Source organism: Drosophila subpulchrella, chromosome 3R, assembly GCF_014743375.2.
Source record: "Drosophila subpulchrella strain 33 F10 #4 breed RU33 chromosome 3R, RU_Dsub_v1.1 Primary Assembly, whole genome shotgun sequence".
Classification (NCBI taxonomy): domain Eukaryota; kingdom Metazoa; phylum Arthropoda; class Insecta; order Diptera; family Drosophilidae; genus Drosophila; species Drosophila subpulchrella.
This window is the reverse complement of record NC_050609.1, coordinates 7,033,248-7,052,842: the sequence shown is the minus strand read 5'-3', so window position 1 is coordinate 7,052,842 and position 19,595 is coordinate 7,033,248. Positions and strand designations below refer to the sequence as shown.

Genomic DNA, 19,595 nt, shown 5'->3' with positions numbered 1-19,595 from the left:
TTAAAACGCTTGTAATAAGACTTCCAAAAGGAAGAAGGCCTTCTGCTAGTCGATTGGTTACTGTTTTTCCCCGGCCGCTATCAACCTATATCAAATCAATAACTCCGTTAAAAAAAGCTCATCCCCCTAAATCGATTCACACAACACAGACAACTGCTTCGAACCATACAAATCTGAACCGTCTAGCACAGCAGAGACAGTATTCATCTCACCTCTAAACTCGACGGTTGTCGACGGAATATAACTTGACTCTCGATCTCTCGGCAAAAATATCACGACACTGATCTAATATTCCAAGTGTCATAGCACGCACATCTTTAAAACCAAAAACATATTTGTAGACTTGAAACTTTAGAAGTGAGTGATACAAAAGTGATAGAAAAAACTGAAAGAAATATAGATTTTACCGTATTCGGTGGTTAAAAATATAAGTCTATCCATGTCAATCTCTCTATCTATATAAGCGATCTAATCTTTTCTTATCTGTGTATTCTCCTCCTCAAAATTTTGATATAATGGTCACTGCATGGACAATTGTCACATCTCGCACTTAGCTGCCACGATTTCCTTTGTTTTCTCGTCGCTCTTTATTTATTTATTTTTTTTATTTATTTATTTGTTTATATCCTAGCGCTACAAGTGCACACTTATAATTATCGCGCTAGTCACATTGAGTTGATATTTTATATTATTATTATTTTTAAATCATTTAAACAATTTCTCTCGCTTTCTTAATTAATATTAATGACTAACATCAAATTTTCTTAGTTACTATTATTATTGTTTTTAATATATTTTTTATTTTTTTATTTTTTTATTATTTTATTTTTTTAAATTAATATTAATGACTAACATCAAATTTTCTTAGTTTCTATTATTATTGTTTTTAATATATTTTTTTTATTTTTTTATTTTATTTCATTTCATTTAATTTTTATACTTATGTGTACTGGTATTTTAAAAGATCTTTAACTTTATTGTAAAATTGAGTTGCGCTCCTAATTGTTTTGTATTGGTGCGGTAGATTGTTCCATAACCGGATACCATTTATTAAAAATTGCCTTCTGGAACACAGTGTTTGTATTCGAGGGCATATGTAATTTTTGGTTCTTACAGATGTGGCTGGGGTAAGTTTAGATAAAAAGATTAGATTAGATTAGATAAAAAAACTTAAATTTTTTGATGCAAAAAGTTTCTTCAAACAAAAATAATAGTAACTGCAAAAAGAATTTTTCAAAAATCATTTTGCTTATATTTTTTATGATTTTTTAAAGGTGACAATGTCGGAAAAAATTTGTATGAAAAAGAGAAAAATATGGCTAAGATGCATGTTTCTAAGCATTTTCAATTAATCATAAAAAATATAAGCAAAATGATTTTTGAAAAATTCTTTTTGCAGTTACTATTATTTTTGTTTGAAGAAACTTTTTGCATCAAAAAATTTAATTTAGGGTTCATCAGTGCACAAAAACTAGCACTCATTGGGCGCTTTTTTGAGCACCCCTTTGAGCGCTCGATTAGGCAGTAAATCCCGTAGGACTTCGAAAAATTTTCATTTGAATTTTCACTTGTGAAAATGCGGACATCCCATACAATTTTCTGTATGGAGCGTCACTTGTTCTTCACTTGTGCAAGAGGACATGTCCCACGTGATTCCCAAGGTGATTCACAAGTGAAACTTTTTTTTTGGAACTGAAGGGTATAAATTCGCAACCGTCTAGCACAGCAGGGTCAGTATTTAATTCGCTCTTTAACTTGACGGTTGTGATTCCTTGCCGCGGAATATAACTTGAATCTCGATCTCTCGGCAAAAATAATAATATAATATAATCTAATATTCCAAGTGTCACAGTACGCACATCTTTAAAACCAAAAACATATTTGTAGACTTGAATCTTTAGAAGTGAGTGATACAAAGTGAAAGAAAAAACTGAAAGTAATATAGATTTTGTCGTATTCGGTGGTTGAAAATATAAGTCTATCCATATCAATCTATCTATCTATATAAGTGATCAAATCTTTTCTCACCTGTGTATTCTCCTCCTCAACATTTTGATATAATGGTCACTGCATGGACAATTGTCACATCTCGCACTTAGCTGACACGAATATTAATCAGCCCAACTCATCATAAATCAATCATCATAAGTCAACCGATGCTCAAAATTTTTGAGTTCCTGGTGTGTTTGTTTAATTGTTGCCGACCAGTTTTTTCATATTTTGCAAAAAATAATCAATTTATTCTGAATGATTAAAAACAGTCCGGCTTTTAATTGCAGTTTGATCTCAAGCTCTGAATGCTGAAAATGAATCTTGGACTTAAAGTGTGCACTCTGCTTGCTTTTCTTCTGATACTTTCCACCGTTTCTGGTAAAATTCGAAGAAATTTATATTACTTAAGTTCCGTCTTATATATAGTAAAAAATTTTAAAAATCTTCATCAGGGTTCGAAAGTTGTCAAGTCGATGAAAAGTGCGTAAGACTGTACCTGTGCCCCCACATGTACCACTTCGCCTATAACGAACGAATGGCCCACATACAGTGCAGAACCGATAGGACGGCCAATGCGGAAGACCAGAGAATCTACGTTTGCTGCCCGGAGCCAGGTAATATCCTGCCAGATCATAAAACCTGTGGACGGAGGCCTGGCACTCATCGAATTTTCGGGGGAGTAAAGGCTCAACCCAACGAGTTTCCATGGATGGCCTTGCTTCTGGACCGTAAAGGCAAAGCCGCATGTGGTGGCTCCCTGATCAACAATCGCTATGTTGTGACTGCCGCACATTGCGTGACCAGGGTGAAGATAGATTCCGTTCGGCTGGGGGAGCACGACACATCCTCCGACCCCGACATCATCAGGCCTAAAAATGAGAGACCAAGGTGGGCTGCTCCGCACTTGGAAATAGAAGTGGAGAACATTGTCGTACATAGGGGTTTCCAGCACACGCCTCTGCGAAACGACATTGCCCTAATACGACTTAAATTGCCAGTACGGTAAGTTGCGATTTCCTCAGTATAGGTATTATAATTTTACCAATCCACGATTTTTCCCATCAGCTACACCGAAGAAATTAGACCTATTTGTGTTCTGGGCATTCACATCTCCTTGATAAACGCGACACATCACCCCAAATTCGAAATAGCCGGCTGGGGCATTACTGAAAGTAACAATAACAGTAATGTCTTGTTGAAGGCCACCATCAAGCAGGTGGAGAATGAGTGTTTTAAAGAGCATAGATACCTGAATGAGACCCAAATATGTGCGGGTGGTCAGGAGGGCAAGGACACCTGTTTTGGAGACTCCGGCGGTCCACTGATGGGCACTATGATACATTATATACGTTATAGACAAGAGCTCGTGTATCTAGCTGGAATAGTATCTCACGGAGGTGAAAATTGCGGAAGTGCTGGTGTCTATACGAAAATGGAATCCTTTATCTATTGGGTTCTATACTTTTTAAGAGCTTGAACATCTTTTCACTTAGCCGATCGTACTTATATAGAATTTTGTTTATATCTCGCTCTTATTTAAAAAAACATAAATTTATTAAGCTGTATTGTTCAAAAGTCACAACATTGTTAATAATAAAGGTACAGAGAGAAAGCTAAACTTTGACTGATGTTTATATTCAAATTGTTTCTACATGCACAAAAAAACTATATGGTAAACTTGACCAATATATTAGTTAAATGGACAACAACATTAAATAGTAACAAAAGCATCAATAAAATAAAAGTAAATATATTTAATAGTTCTTAACCTTTTATTACAGTTACATCATTCTATATTGGTCAATATTACCCATAATTTTGAGCGCAAACGTCCTACCGAAGTTCACTTTTTCTTGAGGAAATGACTAATCAACCAAGAACACTGGGCCATCGAAGCTACTTGATATGCTGATCAGATAGAAATTAGATTTCCGACTTTGGAAACATTGCTTTTAATTTTACGGTAACCAAGTGATAATATGATATCATTTTTGCCGTTTATAAATATTATTACGCCAACACTGTTTTGGAACTGGCTGCACCTTCGCTATTGGCAAGGTTATATCAAATTTTGGCACAGTTATGTGCGTGATGGAATTTTACATTGTAGCGAGTTGAGGGTGGGGAGTGATCCTGATCGATAATATATGTTCTTTAGCGTTGGATACTGTTCTTTATACCTGTTACCTACTCTCCGTCGAATACAACAAACCCTCTTAATCTATGAGTAAAGACTCAGAGAAAAGTACTTAAAAACGATTTCATGGTTACCATTTAAGTACATGCGTGCTGAAAAAGTTCTCATATAGCATATATTTAAAACCCAATTTAAATTTACAATATAAGTATATTAATTTAAGAATAATTCGTCCTTAGATCATGCGTCTTATTTGAAATTAGAAATCTGGCAAATACTTATAGTTTACAATTTCTTACGGAACCTTTATCTTCAAATTTAATTTAAAGAAAGGTATGACATTGCTTAAAACTAATCTATTAACAACTAATCAAAAAACCTCTTGGTTTTATTTGTTAGTACTAGTATTTTCAGGACCGGGGAGGAAATGAGGAGGTTTTCTCCCCGCAATTTACATAATTTCCATAGAAAATCTTTAAATTAAAGGTAAAAAAAAGTTTGCCCACCAAATCGAAAAGATTTCACCCCAACATAAAAGTTCCCCAACTTTGTATCTACATAATCATCTAAGTGTTGGAATTTTGGGTCACTCACTATAACACTGTATAGGTGTACCACAACATGTTCCTGGCGGGATCGGTGGCCGGGTTCGTCCAGTCCTTCATCGCATGTCCCATGGAACTGATCAAAGTTCGCCTGCAGACAGCGACTTGTAGGTTTGACACGATTTTACTGTCCTGAAACTAAAAGCTAACCTCCCAGAGACCACAGATTAGTGACTCACTGCAGCTAATGACTCATCTAAAAATGGAGCTTTCATATGTGTCTAATGAATCTCTTTTAAGGGGACTCCCTGTTACCAATTTTATGAAAATAAAAACTGGTAGATTTGCAATAGAAATTCTCAGGGGAAATAAGCATAAGTATTTAACGGTTGAATTAAATTAAACCAACCATATTTATCAGGCAAACAAGCTTGAATACGTCGATACTACAACTCGTTTCACCGGCCACAGAATTATGGAATTTACGTTCCTTAATCAATGGATTCCAGAGCTTATTAGTGAGATATCTTAGAAAGCAAGATATTGATACGTAACACAAAGGGAAACTGCCCCTTTTCTCTGATTTTTGAATATTCAGGTTAACTACTCATCTTTATTGTCAAATGGTACTTAGATCAGTATCTGAATAACAAAGTGTATCAGAAAAATAAGTTCTCTGCAGAGCACACTGGCCAGCCAATTCGACTTTTTTAAAGAAATTTTTTAATTTTTGCCAAAGAATTCGGGCAGGTAGCTTCCTTTTACCGTATTTTTAAAGTGGAAAACTCATCAAATATTGATGGAAATAAAAAAAAATTAGAAGTCAAAGATGCTGACGTTGCTGCTCGACTTCTTCACAAACTTTTAGAAGTCATTATTTTCAACAAGTAAAAAATAAAAAGTAGCTCGTATGTCTTACTTGTTTCCTAAAAGAGATTTATTAGTTGATTTTTACGTCTTTTTTTAGCAAATGAGTACTTTGCTTTTCGAGTGGTTTTTTTTTCCACCCTCAAGACTGACCGGACCGGATTTTGACCTAGAAACATCACCACCCTCAATACTATGATCTAAAAATAAAACAAGGAAGAACGCTATAGTCGAGTACCTTGACTATCAGATACCCGTTACTCAGCTAAAGGGACCAAAGGAAAATGGAGATATGCAAGCAGCAAATGCGCCACCTACCGGCGGTAGACAGATTTAAGCGTTGTGGGCATTAGAGTGGGCGTGGCAAAGTTTTTTTTAAATCAATCGATAGGTATTGACGAGACCAATACATTTAAGTTAAAATTTTTTAACTAGCACGAAAATTGTGGGCGCCACAGGCTTGGGCGGTTTGTGGGCGTTAGAGTGGGCGTGGCATATTCGCGTAATAAACTTGCGCTGCGCTCAAGCCTACGGAATCTAAATCTGAAATCTCGTTTCTCTATCTTTGATATTTTACGAGATATCCGCGTTCATATTTACGATTTTTTGAAGTTTGTGGGCGGTTTGTGGGCGTTAAAGTGGGCGTGGCAAACTTTTTTTTTAGGTCAGTCGGTAGGTATTGATGAGAACAATACATTTCAGTTAAAATTTTTGTTCTAGCATCAAAACTGTAGGAGCCACAGTTTTGGGCGGTTTGTGGGCGTTAGAGTGGGCGTGGCACTCTTTTGAAACAAACTTGCGCTGCGCAGGAATCTCAGGAATCTGCATGCCTAATCCCAGCATTGTAGCTCTTATAGTTTCCAAGATCTCAGCGTTCATACGGACAGACAGACGGACAGACAGACATGGCTAGATCGACTCGGCTAGTGATCCTGATCAAGAATATATATACTTTATGGGGTCGGAAACGCCTCCTTCTGCCTGTTACATACTTTCCGACGAATCTAGTATACCCTTTTACTCTACGAATAACGGGTATAAAAATGCCTTTAAAAGTAGCTAAAAGTGAAAAAAGTACATTTTTTCAGTTTTCAGGGAAATTTCTTCAACAAAACATATCAAATATGCTTTGGTTCCGCTGTATTATTAAAATATGAACATTTTTTTATGAAAATACACAAAAAAATACGATGATTATGAAAATTTTAGTTTTCGATCCTGGTTTGCCATTTTGCGGACAAGCACATATGGCACATATTTCAATTTCGGTCAGGTAATAATGAAGCAAGTAAGAATCTGTAATGGATAACGAGTATATGGGTGTCAAACCTATATTTGAAAAACCAATCATTTCCAAAACCATTATTGGGAAATCCCAACAACCTTAGAAGTTTACTGTCTTATTACAAAACGCTTGTAATAAAACATCCAAAAGGAAGAAGGCCTTCTGCTAGTCGTTTATTTTCGTATTTTCCGGTTGTGCATTCGGTTGAAATCATCCAAAGCAGCAGAGAAGTAGAGAAAGTTCTTCTCATTATTTTCTCAATTTCTTCGCCATCTGCTCTCTCTCTGCTCTCTAAGAATGTGCAGTTAAGTTCGGTTCTCATACCTCTTTGTATTTATTTTCGCCTTCATTTGCAATGATCCGAGTGTTTGACTAAGTCAAAATAAACTTTAAAAATACGGTAAAAGAAAACATCTTTCCCGAATTCGTTGAAACTTTGGCATAAATTAGCTTAATGTATTATAAAAAGGACTCCATCCTCGGTCTGGTCATTATCTCAGTGTGCAATGGTTAGAAATGCTGTTAAATAAATAAAATACCTCTTTGTATTTATTTTCGCCTTCATTTGCAATGATCCGAGTGTTTGACTAGGTCAAAATCAACTTTAAAAATACTGTAAAAGAAAACATCTTGCCCGAATTCGTTGAAACTTTGGCATAAATTAGCTTAATGTATTATAAAAAGGACTCTATACTCGGACTGGTCATTTTCTTAAAAAAACAACGTATTTTTGGACAAAAATCGGATCGGCTGGCCCAGTGTGCAATGGTTAAAAATGCTGTTAAATATGAGCCAACAAATGAAACGCGTAGTCGACTCAAATTATTGGGCAAAAGATCAGTGGATCGCTTAACAAGACAGGCAAGAATAGAGCCTTTCGCGTGTGCTGCATCTCTGAAAAAATCATGTGACTTAAATGTTAGTTTGGAAACGGTAAGAAGACGGCTTAGAGATAATAACCTCATTTCAAGAAGTCCAAGAAAAGTGCCCTTACTCACAAAAAAAACATACCGCCTTTGGAAAAGTGGTGGAATATTTTGTGGTGGAATGAGTCAACAAGACCACACCCAACAAATCGAGCAGTAGCCAAGTTGGGAACAGTACCAGGTGCTCAGTAGCACTCACTGCAGATGAGAATTGCTGATCAGCATATTATATGTCTCACTTACTCACCGTCTCACCGACTCAACGGCACACTGTGCAGTCAGCACATTTTGGAGGCCGAGGCTCTCGGCAGTTTGTTAGACGACCACCCTTATGTGCTTTTTGTATATTTGTATATTTGGCAGTTTCCCAGCAGGGTTTTTTTTTGCCACTTCTAGGAATAAAATAGAGACAAGGAAGAAAGCTATAGTCGAGTACCTCGACTATCAGATACCCGTTACTCGGCTAAAGGGACCAAAGGAAATGGAGATATGCAAGCAGCAAAGCGAGATTGAAATGCGCCACCTGCCGGCGGTAGACAGATTTAAGCGTTATAGGCGTTAGAGTGGGCGTGGAAAATTTTTTTTTGGATCAATCAATACATTTCAGTTAAAATTTTGTATATCGCATGCAAATTGTGGGCGCCACAGGCTTGGGCGGCTTGTGGGCGTTAGAGTGGGCGTGGCATATTCGCGTAACAAACTTGCGTTGCGCTCAAGCCTACGGAATCTAAATCTGAAATCACATTTCTCTATCTTTGATATTTTCCGAGATATCCGCGTTCATACTTACGATTTTTTGAAGTTTGTGGGCGTTACAGTGGGCGTGGCAAACTTTTTTTTTGTCAATCGATAGGTATTGATGCGAACACATTTCAGTTAAAATTTCTATTCTAGCATCAAAACTGTAGGAGCCACAGTTTTGGGCGGTTTGTGGGCGTTAGAGTGGGCGTGGCACTCTACTGAAACAAACTTGCGCTGCGCAGGAATCTCAGGAATCTGCATGCCTAATCCCAGTATTGTAGCACCTATAGTTTCCGAGATCTCAGCGTTCATACGGACAGACGGACAGACGGACATGGCTAGATCGACTCGGCTAGTGATCCTGATCAGGAATATATATACTTTATGGGGTCGGAAACGCTTCCTTCTGCCTGTTACATACTTTCCGACGAATCTAGTATACCCTTTTACTCTACGAATAACGGGTATAAAAATGCCTTTAAAAGTAGCTAAAAGAGAAAAAAGTACATTTTTTCAGTTTTCAGGGAAATTTCTTCAACAAAACATCAAATATGCTTTGGTTCCCCCAAAGACCATAGAATAACAAGATGCGTAACTAGGAGTAAGAAAATGTACACAGGCGGGCTAATTTTTGCCAAGCAACCCTTACATGTACATATATGCCGTAGGGTTGTTGGATTTTGAAAAAATATCGTATCGATGATATTTGCTGTTTGAAAAATATCACACGATGATATTAAAAAATATCATAAAAAAATATCGATATATCGATTCTTTTGATATTTTAAATGTTCAGCAAAATTTGAAAAATGGTGTCATGTTGCTGTACATTTGGGTCTTTTATAAAAAATAATAAGAAAATAATAGCTAATCCCTCAAACTCAAGCTCCCACAACATCATTAAGTTCCTAAAAAGTTCGATGTGGATTTTCGATTTTGCTAGTGTGCGTTGTCCGTGTAAAGCTCTTTGGTTGTGTTGGTGAATCATTTCGTATGGTCTGCTGCAATAAGGGCTCAATCTCGAAATACTTCGTCAAAAATAAATAAATATATTTATTTATTTTTAGGAATAAGCTATATTTAGTATATATATATATATATATATATAGTATATATAGTATATTTAGCTTATTGCTATTTTTACATTTGTCTGGGGAGTCTAGCCACTAACAATGTTTGTACAGCAAAACTCTAATCAATGTATCTAACATTAACATTTTATGTGAATAGCACTCATGACTTTCATTGATTAAAAAAAAAAAAAGATTGCATAAAAAAAAAATTGTTCCCAGTCGGGGTTGAACTCCGACCTGAAATTGCCGCGGTTGAGCGACTAGACCCATGGCCTACAGTCCATTGACACCTCTCGTTAGTCAAATGTTAGAAAACGCTTGTAATAAAACATCCAAAAGGAAGAAGGCCTTCTGCTAGTCGTTTGTTTTCTTATTTTCGGGTTGAGCATTCGGTTGAATCATCCAAAGCAGCAGAGAATTAGAGAAAGTTTGTTTTATTATTTTCCCAATTTCTTCGCCATCTGCTCTGTCTCTCTGCTCTCTAAGAATGTGCAGTTAAGTTCGGTTCTCATACCTCTTTGTATTTATTTTCGCCTTCATTTGCAATGATCCGAGTGTTTGACTAAGTCAAAATCAACTTTAAAAATACTGTAAAAGAAAACATCTTGCCCAAATTCGTTGAAACTTTGGCATAAATTAGCTTAATGTATTATAAAAAGGACTCTATACTCGGACTGGTCATTTTCTTAAAAAAACAACGTATTTTTGGACAAAAATCGGATCGGCTGGCCCAGTGTGCAATGGTTAGAAATGCTGTTAAATATGAGTCAACAAATGAAACGCGTGGTCGACTCAATTTTTTGGGCAAAAGATCAGTGGATCGCTTAACAAGACAGGCAAGAATAGAGCCTTTCGCCTGTGCTGCATCTCTGAAAAAATCATGTGACTTAAATGTTAGTTTGGAAACGGTAAGAAGACGGCTTAGAGATAATAACCTCATTTCAAGAAGTCCAAGAAAAGTGCCCTTACTCACAAAAAAACATACCGCCTTTGGAAAAGTGGAGGAATATTTTGTGGTGGAATGAGTCAACAAGACCACACCCAACAAATCGAGCAGTAGCCAAGTTGGGAACAGTACCAGGTGCTCAGTAGCACTCACTGCAGATGAGAATTGCTGATCAGCATATTATATGTCTCACTAACTCACCGTCTCACCGACTCAACGGCACACTCACCCGCCAACGCAGTCAGCACATTTTGCAGTGTCAACCGAGCCAACTACGCAAACTGCTACCATAATCACAATTCCCTGACCTACTTTAGAATATAGCTTACTTCACTAATCATTACACTAGACTTCCGTGTTCCAAGTAGTATATAAGCATGTATTAAATGAAGAATAAATCAGTTATCAACGCACCTCATAACTCCGCGGTTCTACTTTTTACCTCTGGGAATAGGGCTCGTTAGCTCAACCTCAGCGCAGCTCAGCATCGCCTGTGGTCCGGCATCGCAACACTCATAAAATTATTTTTCTAAATACTAGAAAAATCGCCCTAAACATGAAATCGCCCTTACATTAAGAAAAATCGCCGTAAATATAGGAAAAATGGCCATAGAAAATATGTTTTAGGGTTAATTTTTCTAAAATTTCTATTATTTAGGGCGAATTTTTCCGAGCATAAGCTTTTAATATTTTCTCATATTTATGGCAAATTGCCATTTTTCGTCGAACAAAAAATCATCCAAAATCGCCCTTGAAACTAGAAAATCGCCCTTGAAATTTGAAATTCGGTAGCCTAGCGATCTAATGAGTTAAACTTTCAAACTCATCTAAATGGCGTGAGTTCGAGCCCACAAAGAGTCAACATTTATTTTTCTTTTTTGTGCAAGTTTTTATAATGGAATTCTTAAACAATTTTGTGTGCAGAGGCAAAACAAATTTTAGAACACGTCAAAATAACAAAAAAAGAAATGTATATTACATTAAAATAATATTTATACCCTTGCAGAGGGTATATTGATTTCAGTCAGAAGTTTGCAACGCAGTGAAGGAGACGTTTCCGACCCCATAAAGTATATATATTCTTGATCAGCATGACTAGACGAGTCGATCTAGCCATGTCCGTCTGTCCGTCTGTCCGTCTGTCCGTCTGTCCGTCTGTCCGTCTGTCCGTCTGTCCGTCTGTCCGTCTGTCCGTCTGTCCGTCCGTTTCTACGCAAACTAGTCTCTCAGTTTTAAAGCTATCGGGCTGAAACTTTCCCAAAAGTCTTATATCTTTTGCAGGTAGTATATAAGTCGGAACCAGCCGGATCGGACAACTATATCTTATAGCTCCCATAGGAATAATCGGACAAAAAAATGAAAAAAAATTATATCTTTGGTGTTTTTTAGCATATAAACTCCTAAGCTTGGAAATAACAATTTTTAAATAATTTTGAATTTTGAATTAAATTTTATCGAAATCGGACGACTATATCATATAGCTGCCATAGGAACGATCGGAAAATTTGTGGAAAAATAATATGAAAAAAATTTTAGCTTCGGTGTTTTTCAACATATAACCTCCAACGCTTGGAAATAACATTTTTTAATTAGTTCTGAATTTCGAATTAAATTTTATCAAAATCGGACGACTATGTCATATAGCTGCCATAGGAACGATCGCAAAATTGGTAGGAAAATAATATGAAACAAATTATAGCTTCGGTGTTTTTTGACATATTATCTTATACTATTGGGAATATCATTTTTTGTGTTTTTAAATTTAATAATTATAGCTGCAAGGGTATATAAGCTTCGGCTTGCCGAAGCTAACTTCCTTTCTTGTTTTTTAATGTATTTAGTCTAATTGGTAAAATAACACGAAGTTTGTTGTCGTTAGTGAGAATATTTCTTAGAATTAAATTGAGAATTGGTTCTTAGAACAAATTGAGATATGCACCCTTTTTGCGCGTCGCTTATCGCAATGCGTCTTTGGTGCAGCGGTAGTGCTCTCGACTGCGAACCCAGCGGTCGTGAGTTCGATTCTCGCTGCGACCACGAAGATTTTTCTCAAGAAGTAAGTTGTTTTATATTAATGTTATTTCCCTGATTCTGTTTAATGACTACTTTTCAGTTCATATGACTCTAATTAGCAGTTTACCAACATGCGTGGAGCGGCCAAATAATAAATAACCTTGCCCTTTTCCCACCCTCTCAAATTATAGTGAATAAATCAGGGTTCGAAAATAACTGTTATTTTTGTTTTTTCAAACAAAAAAATCACTAACAAGGGAAAATCCTGAAAAAAATCCAACTACACCACTGACGTTATTAAACATTGTATTTTACATAACCGCAATGATTTTTATTTTTCAGAGTTTTATTTAAAACTCATGAAATAATCGTTATATTGTGAGTTTTATATAAAACTTGACAAATAAAACTTATTTTTTGAGTTTTACTTTTCGCTTGAAAAATAACAGTTATTCTTTGAGTTTTATATAAAAATCAAATAATAAAACTTATTCTCTGAGTTTTATTATTTAAATCAAACATAAAACTCAAAATCATATTGTGGCGGTTCCGTGGTTCGTAGAAATGTGATTAAAAATTTAAAATACTAAATGCGCGGTTGGCTATTTCTAAATTTAATATAAAACTGAGAGAATAACAATTATTTCATGAGTTTTTAATAAAAATCATGACATAACTATTATAAAGTGATTTTAAAAATAAAACTTATAACAGTTACGAACCCTGGAATAAAGGACACTAAGTCAAATAATACTAAAAAAATTCCTGGAAAATGTACCGCAGATAACCAGCAAACATGTCCAAGCACGACTTTTTTTATAAAAATTAGCTTTTATATTTAGGGCACTTGCTCTTGTTTTTAGGGCGCTTCACCCTAATTTCAAGAAATAACGCCGTTGATGCTTAAACTTTTTTTTCATATGTATGTTAAGGGTATTTACCTTTGAAAACAGAAAATTAACCCTAAATCAAAGAAAAATCGCCCTAAATGTAAGACCATTACATGCCTATTCTTAGAAAATGTTACCCAGTCGCCATTGACCCCCGTTTTAGGGCGATTTTCCTTGTTTTAGGGCGATTTTACAGTAAAATTTCTATGAGTGAACCATCGTTACCATTGCCGCGACGCGATCGTCAAAAGCGTCCCCGTGCCAGCGACAAGTGCTCATTACCCCCTTGTCCCGCGGTGTGACCCAGAAGTGTCTACTTCGGTTAGGCACAAACAGATTGCATGGAGGCCGAGGCTCTCGGCAGTTTGTTAGACGACCACCCTTATGTGCTTTTTCTCCAAAGTATACGGTAAAAACAGTAAAGCATGGTGGTTCATCAATTATGATTTGGGAAAGTTTTTCATACTATGGAGTTTGGCCAATATATTGGGTCAGAATCATCATGGACCGTTACGTATACATACGTCAATATTTTAAACGACATGCCTCTTGTTTGGACGTTCCAGCAGGATAACGATCCAAAACATACAAGTAAACATGCTATGGAGTGGTTCGCAGCCAACCAAGTAAATGTCATGAAGTGGCCCGTTTTTTTTTTAGCTGAAAATTTTGAAACGTTTCACTACTATTATTTTGTAAAAATTCACATTTTTATTTTTTTTTGGAAAAATCTTATGAATTATCCTAAGTTGTTGTTTATTAATATTAGCTACTATTAGTTAAGTTTTAATGAAAATTAAAGAAAAATTGTATAAACATTTATAGAGTTATTTTTTGGGGTTACTAAAAAGCCTCTGTGGGCACTACTACTATTTTGACCGCAGCTGTAACTTGAATCTCGATCTCTCGGCAAAAATATCACGATCCTGATCTGATACTCCAAGTGTCACAGTGCGCACATCTTTAAAACCAAAAACATATTTGTAGACTTGAAACTTTAGAAGTGAGTGATACAAAAGTGAAAGAAAAAACTGAAAGAAATATGGATTTTATCGTACTCGATGGTTGAAAATATAAGCCTATCCATATCAATCTATATAACTATATAAAAAATCTAATCTTTTCTTACCTGTGTATTCTCCTCCTCAACATTTTGATATAACTGTCACTGCAATTGAAACATTTCGCACTTAATTGCCACGAATATTAATCAGCCCAACTCATCATAAATCAATCAGTACCCACCGATGCTCAAAATTTTAAATTACTGGTGTGTTTATTTGATTGTTGCCGATCAGTTTTATCATTTTTCTTTTGCAAAAAATAATCAATTTATTCTGAATGATTAAAAACAGTCCGGCTTTTAATTGCAGTTTGATCTCAAGCTCTGAATGCTGAAAATGAATCTTGGACTTAATGTGTGCAGTCGGCTTGCTTTTTTTCTGATACTTTCCACCATTTCTGGTAAATATCGAATACATTTATGTACCTACAAAAAACTTTGAAAAAACTAATAAATAAATTTTAATATTACTTAAGAAACATTTAAAATATTATTTTAAGAGAAACCACAAAACTTTGAATTTGATAAATAACGCTAAACATTACCCTCAATTAACTTACTAAAAAAAACTCAAAGTAAAAACCTTTTTTTGTGCGTATTATTAATTAAATCTCCATCAGGGCTCGAAAGTTGTCAACTCGATGAAAAGTGCGTAAGACTATACCTGTGCCCTCACATGTACCACTTCGCCTATGACGAACGAATGGCCCACATACAGTGCGGAAACGATAGGACGGCCAATGCGGAAGACCAGAGAATCTACGTTTGCTGCCCGGAGCCAGGTAATGTCCTGCCAGATCATAAAACCTGTGGACGGAGGCCTGGCACTCATCGAATTTTCGGGGGAGTAAAGGCTCAACCCAACGAGTTTCCATGGATGGCCTTGCTTCTGGACAGTAAAGGCAAAGCCGCATGTGGTGGCTCCCTGATCAACAATCGCTATGTTGTGACTGCCGCACATTGCGTGAGCAGGGTGAAGATAGATTCCGTTCGGCTGGGCGAGCACGACACATCCTCCGACCCCGACATCATCAAGCCTAAAAATGAGAGACCAAGGTGGGCTGCTCCGCACTTGGAAATAGAAGTGGAGAAGATTGTCGTACATAGGGATTTCCAGTACACGCCTCTGCGAAACGACATTGCCCTAATACGACTTAAATTGCCAGTACGGTAAGTTGCGATTTCCTCAGTATAGGTATTATAATTTTACCAATCCACGATTTTTCCCATCAGCTACACCGAAGAAATTAGACCTATTTGTGTTCTGGGCATTCACATCTCCTTGATAAACGCGACACATCACCCCAAATTCGAAATAGCCGGCTGGGGCATTACTGAAAGTAACAATAACAGTAATGTCTTGTTGAAGGCCACCATCAAGCAGGTGGAGAATGAGTGTTTTAAAGAGCATAGATACCTGAATGAGACCCAAATATGTGCGGGTGGTCAGGAGGGCAAGGACACCTGTTTTGGAGACTCCGGCGGTCCACTGATGGGCACTATGATACATTATATACGTTATAGACAAGAGCTCGTGTATCTAGCTGGAATAGTATCTCACGGAGGTGAAAATTGCGGAAGTGCTGGTGTCTATACGAAAATGGAATCCTTTATCTATTGGGTTCTATACTTTTTAAGAGCTTGAACAACTTTTCACTTAGCCGATCGTATTTATATAGAATTTTTTATTTATATCTCGCTCTTATTTAAAAAAACATAAATTTATTAAGCTGTATTGTTCAAAAGTCACAACAATGTTAATAATAAAGGTACGGAGAGAAAGCTAAACTTTGACTGATGTTTATATTCAAATTGTTTCTACATGCACAAAAAAACTATATGGTAAACTTGACCAATATAATAGTTAAATGGACAACAACATTAAATAGTAACAAAAGCATCAATAAAATAAAAGTAAATATATTTAATAGTTCTTAACCTTTTATTACAGTTACATCATTCTATATTGGTCAATATTACCCATAATTTTGAGCGCAAACGTCCTACCGAAGTTCACTTTTTCTTGAGGAAATGACTAATCAACCAAGAACACTGGGCCATCGAAGCTACTTGATATGCTGATCAGATAGAAATTAGATTTTCGACTTTGGAAACATTGCTTTTAATTTTACAGTAACCAAGTGGCATTATGATATCATTTTTGCCGTTTATAAGTATTATTACGCCAACACTGTTTTGGAACTGGCTGCACCTTCGCTATTGGCAAGGTTATATCAAATTTTGGCACACTTATGTGCGTGATGGAATTTTACATTGTAGCGAGTTGAGGGTGGGGAGTGATCCTGATCGATAATATATGTTCTTTAGCGTTGGATACTGTTCTTTATACCTGTTACCTACTCTCCGTCGAATACAACAAACCCTCTTAATCTATGAGTAAAGACTCAGAGAAAAGTACTTAAAAACGATTTCATGGTTACCATTTAAGTACATGCGTGCTGAAAAAGTTCTCATATAGCATATATTTAAAACCCAATTTAAATTTACAATATAAGTATATTAATTTAAGAATAATTCGTCCTTAAATCATGCGTCTTATTTGAAATTAGAAATCTGGCAAATACTTATAGTTTACAATTTCTTACGGAACCTTTATTTTCAAATTTAATTTAAAGAAAGGTATGACATTGCTTAAAACTAATCTATTAACAAGAACTCAAAAAACCTTTTGGTTATTTGTTAGTACTAGTACTTTCAGGCCTGGGGAGGAAATGAGGAGGTTTTCTCCCCGCAATTTACATAATTTCCATAGAAAATTTTTAAATTAAAGGTAAAAAAAAGTTTGCCCACCAAATCGAAAAGATTTGACCCCAAGATAAAAGTTCCCCAGCTTCTTATATACATAATCATCTAAGTGTTGGAATTTTGGGTCACTCACTATAACACTGTATAGGTGTACCCCAACATGTTCCTGGCGGGATCGGTGGCCGGGTTCGTCCAGTCCTTCATCGCATGTCCCATGGAACTGATCAAAGTTCGCCTGCAGACAGCGACTTGTAGGTTTGACACGATTTTACTGTCCTGAAACTGAAAGCTAACCTCCCAAAGACCACAGATTATAATGATTACCTCTATGGCCAGCGGCGGACTGCCTTTGGGACTTTCAAAAGGATACTCAAGACTGATGGGATCTCGGGTCTTTATAGAGGCCTGTTGCCCATGATGTGCCGGTAAGTTTAAGCAATAGAGTTTGTGTTATACCTGTTACACTGCAGCTAATGACTCATCTAAAAAATGGAGCTTTCATATATGACTAATGAATCTCTTTAAGGGGACTCCCTGTTACCGATTTTTCGAAAATAAGAACTGGGACATTTGCAAAAGAAATTCTCAGGGGAAATAAGCATAAGTATTTAACGGTTGAATTAAATTAAACCAACCATATTTATCAGGCAAACAAGCTTGAATACGTCGATACTACAACTCGTTTCACCGGCCACAGAATTATGGAATTTACGTTCCTTAATCAATGGATTCCAGAGCTTATTAGTGAGATATCTTAGAAAGCAAGATATTGATACGTAACACAAAGGGAAACTGCCCCTTTTCTCTGATTTTTGAATATTCAGGTTAACTACTCATCTTTATTGTCAAATGGTACTTAGATCAGTATCTGAATAAGAAAGTGTATCAGAAAAACAAGTTCTCTGCAGAGCACACTGGGCCAGCCAATTCGACTTTTTTAAAGAAATTTTTTAATTTATGCCAAAGTTTCAAAGAATTCGGGCAGGTAGCTTTTTTTTACCGTATTTTTAAAGTGGAAAACTCATCAAATATTGATGGAAATAAAAAAAAATTAGAAGTCAAAGATGCTGACGTTGCTGCTCGACTTCTTCACAAACTTTTAGAAGTCATTATTTTCAACAAGTAAAAAATAAAAAGTAGCTCGTATGTCTTACTTGTTTCCTAAAAGAGATTTATTAGTTGATTTTTACGTCTTTTTTTAGCAAATGAGTACTTTGCTTTTCGAGTGGTTTTTTTTTTCCACCCTCAAGACTGACCGGACCGGATTTTGACCTAGAAACATCACCACCCTCAATACTATGATCTAAAAATAAAAACAAGGAAGAACGCTATAGTCGAGTACCTCGACTATCAGATACCCGTTACTCAGCTTAAGGGACCAAAGGGAAATGGAGATATGCAAGCAGCAAAGCGAGATTTAAATACGCCACCTACCGGCGGTAGACAGATTTAAGCGTTCTGAGCGTTAGAGTGGGCGTGGCAAATTAGTTTTTTGATCAATCGATAGGAATTGACGAGATCAATACATTTCAGTTAAAATTTTTCATCTAGCATAATAATTGTGGGCGCCACAGGTTTGGGCGGTTTGTGGGCGTTATAGTGGGCGTGGCATATTCGCGTGACAAAATTGCGCTGCGTTCAAAGCTACGGAATCTAAATCTGAGATCCCGATTCTCTATCTTTGATAGTTTCCGAGATATCCACGTTCATACTTACGATTTTTTGAAGTTTGTGGGCGGTTTGTGGGCGTTAACGTGGGCGTGGCAAACTTTTTTTTGGATCCATCGATAGGTATAGATAAGAACAACACATTTCAGTTAAAATTTTCAAATAAACAAAAATTATGGGAAGGTGTCCAAAAACTGTGGTATGAGACACCAGGAAAGACCTGCCAGGCTCTTATTAAAAGTATGCCAAAAAGAATAGCAGTAAAGGCCCAAAATAGAGATGGATACACTGAATACTAAGTAAGGAAATACTAATTTACCTAAAAAAATAATACAAAATGGAAACTTAAATTTTTTTCCTACCAACACATGAAGTGTACCTATTATTATGATCACACTGAAAACGTATCTGAAACACAAAATGATCTCTTTTATGTTATATAATTATCCTATGTTACAGCTAAGTTTATTTTATTAAAAACAAATAGTTTAAGAACCAATGAGAACAAATATTAAGTTTGAAACAATGAATAAATCTTTATTTTGTTACCTTTAAGTCAGAGTTCATGTGTGTACCTATTAATATGATCAGGTGTGTATATGCCGTAGGGTTGTTGGATTTTGAAAAAATATCGTATCGATGATATTTGCTGTTTGAAAAATATCACACGATGATATTAAGAA

The 19,595-nt window shown here is 36.1% G+C and overlaps 2 protein-coding genes across 5 annotated transcripts; both read left to right on the top strand.

Annotated features, from left to right (window-relative positions):
- Positions 1 to 205: 205 nt before the first annotated feature.
- On the top strand, positions 206 to 3,600 carry LOC119552511 (spaetzle-processing enzyme-like). 2 transcript variants are annotated; one of them, XM_037862132.1, is made up of 4 exons: positions 206 to 357; positions 2,280 to 2,370; positions 2,445 to 2,994; positions 3,058 to 3,600. In XM_037862132.1, the coding sequence occupies exons 2-4, from the start codon at positions 2,298 to 2,300 to the stop codon at positions 3,467 to 3,469; spliced, it is 1,035 nt and encodes a 344-aa protein (XP_037718060.1). In that variant the 5' UTR covers positions 206 to 357; positions 2,280 to 2,297; the 3' UTR covers positions 3,470 to 3,600. The 2 variants fall into 2 exon arrangements, with proteins under 2 accessions (XP_037718060.1, XP_037718067.1); XM_037862139.1 differs by lacking the exon at positions 206 to 357 and adding an exon at positions 1,755 to 1,903.
- Positions 3,601 to 7,170: 3,570 nt separating this feature from the next.
- On the top strand, positions 7,171 to 16,251 carry LOC119552495 (spaetzle-processing enzyme-like). Of its 3 annotated transcripts, none has more exons than XM_037862101.1 (4): positions 7,171 to 7,226; positions 14,789 to 14,879; positions 15,099 to 15,648; positions 15,712 to 16,251. In XM_037862101.1, exons 2-4 carry the CDS (start codon positions 14,807 to 14,809, stop codon positions 16,121 to 16,123), a joined length of 1,035 nt encoding a protein of 344 aa, XP_037718029.1. In that variant the 5' UTR covers positions 7,171 to 7,226; positions 14,789 to 14,806; the 3' UTR covers positions 16,124 to 16,251. The 3 variants fall into 3 exon arrangements, with proteins under 3 accessions (XP_037718029.1, XP_037718037.1, XP_037718046.1); XM_037862109.1 differs by having other exon boundaries at positions 7,219 to 7,335; XM_037862118.1 differs by lacking the exon at positions 7,171 to 7,226 and adding an exon at positions 14,333 to 14,418.
- The last annotated feature ends 3,344 nt before the right edge of the window (positions 16,252 to 19,595 follow it).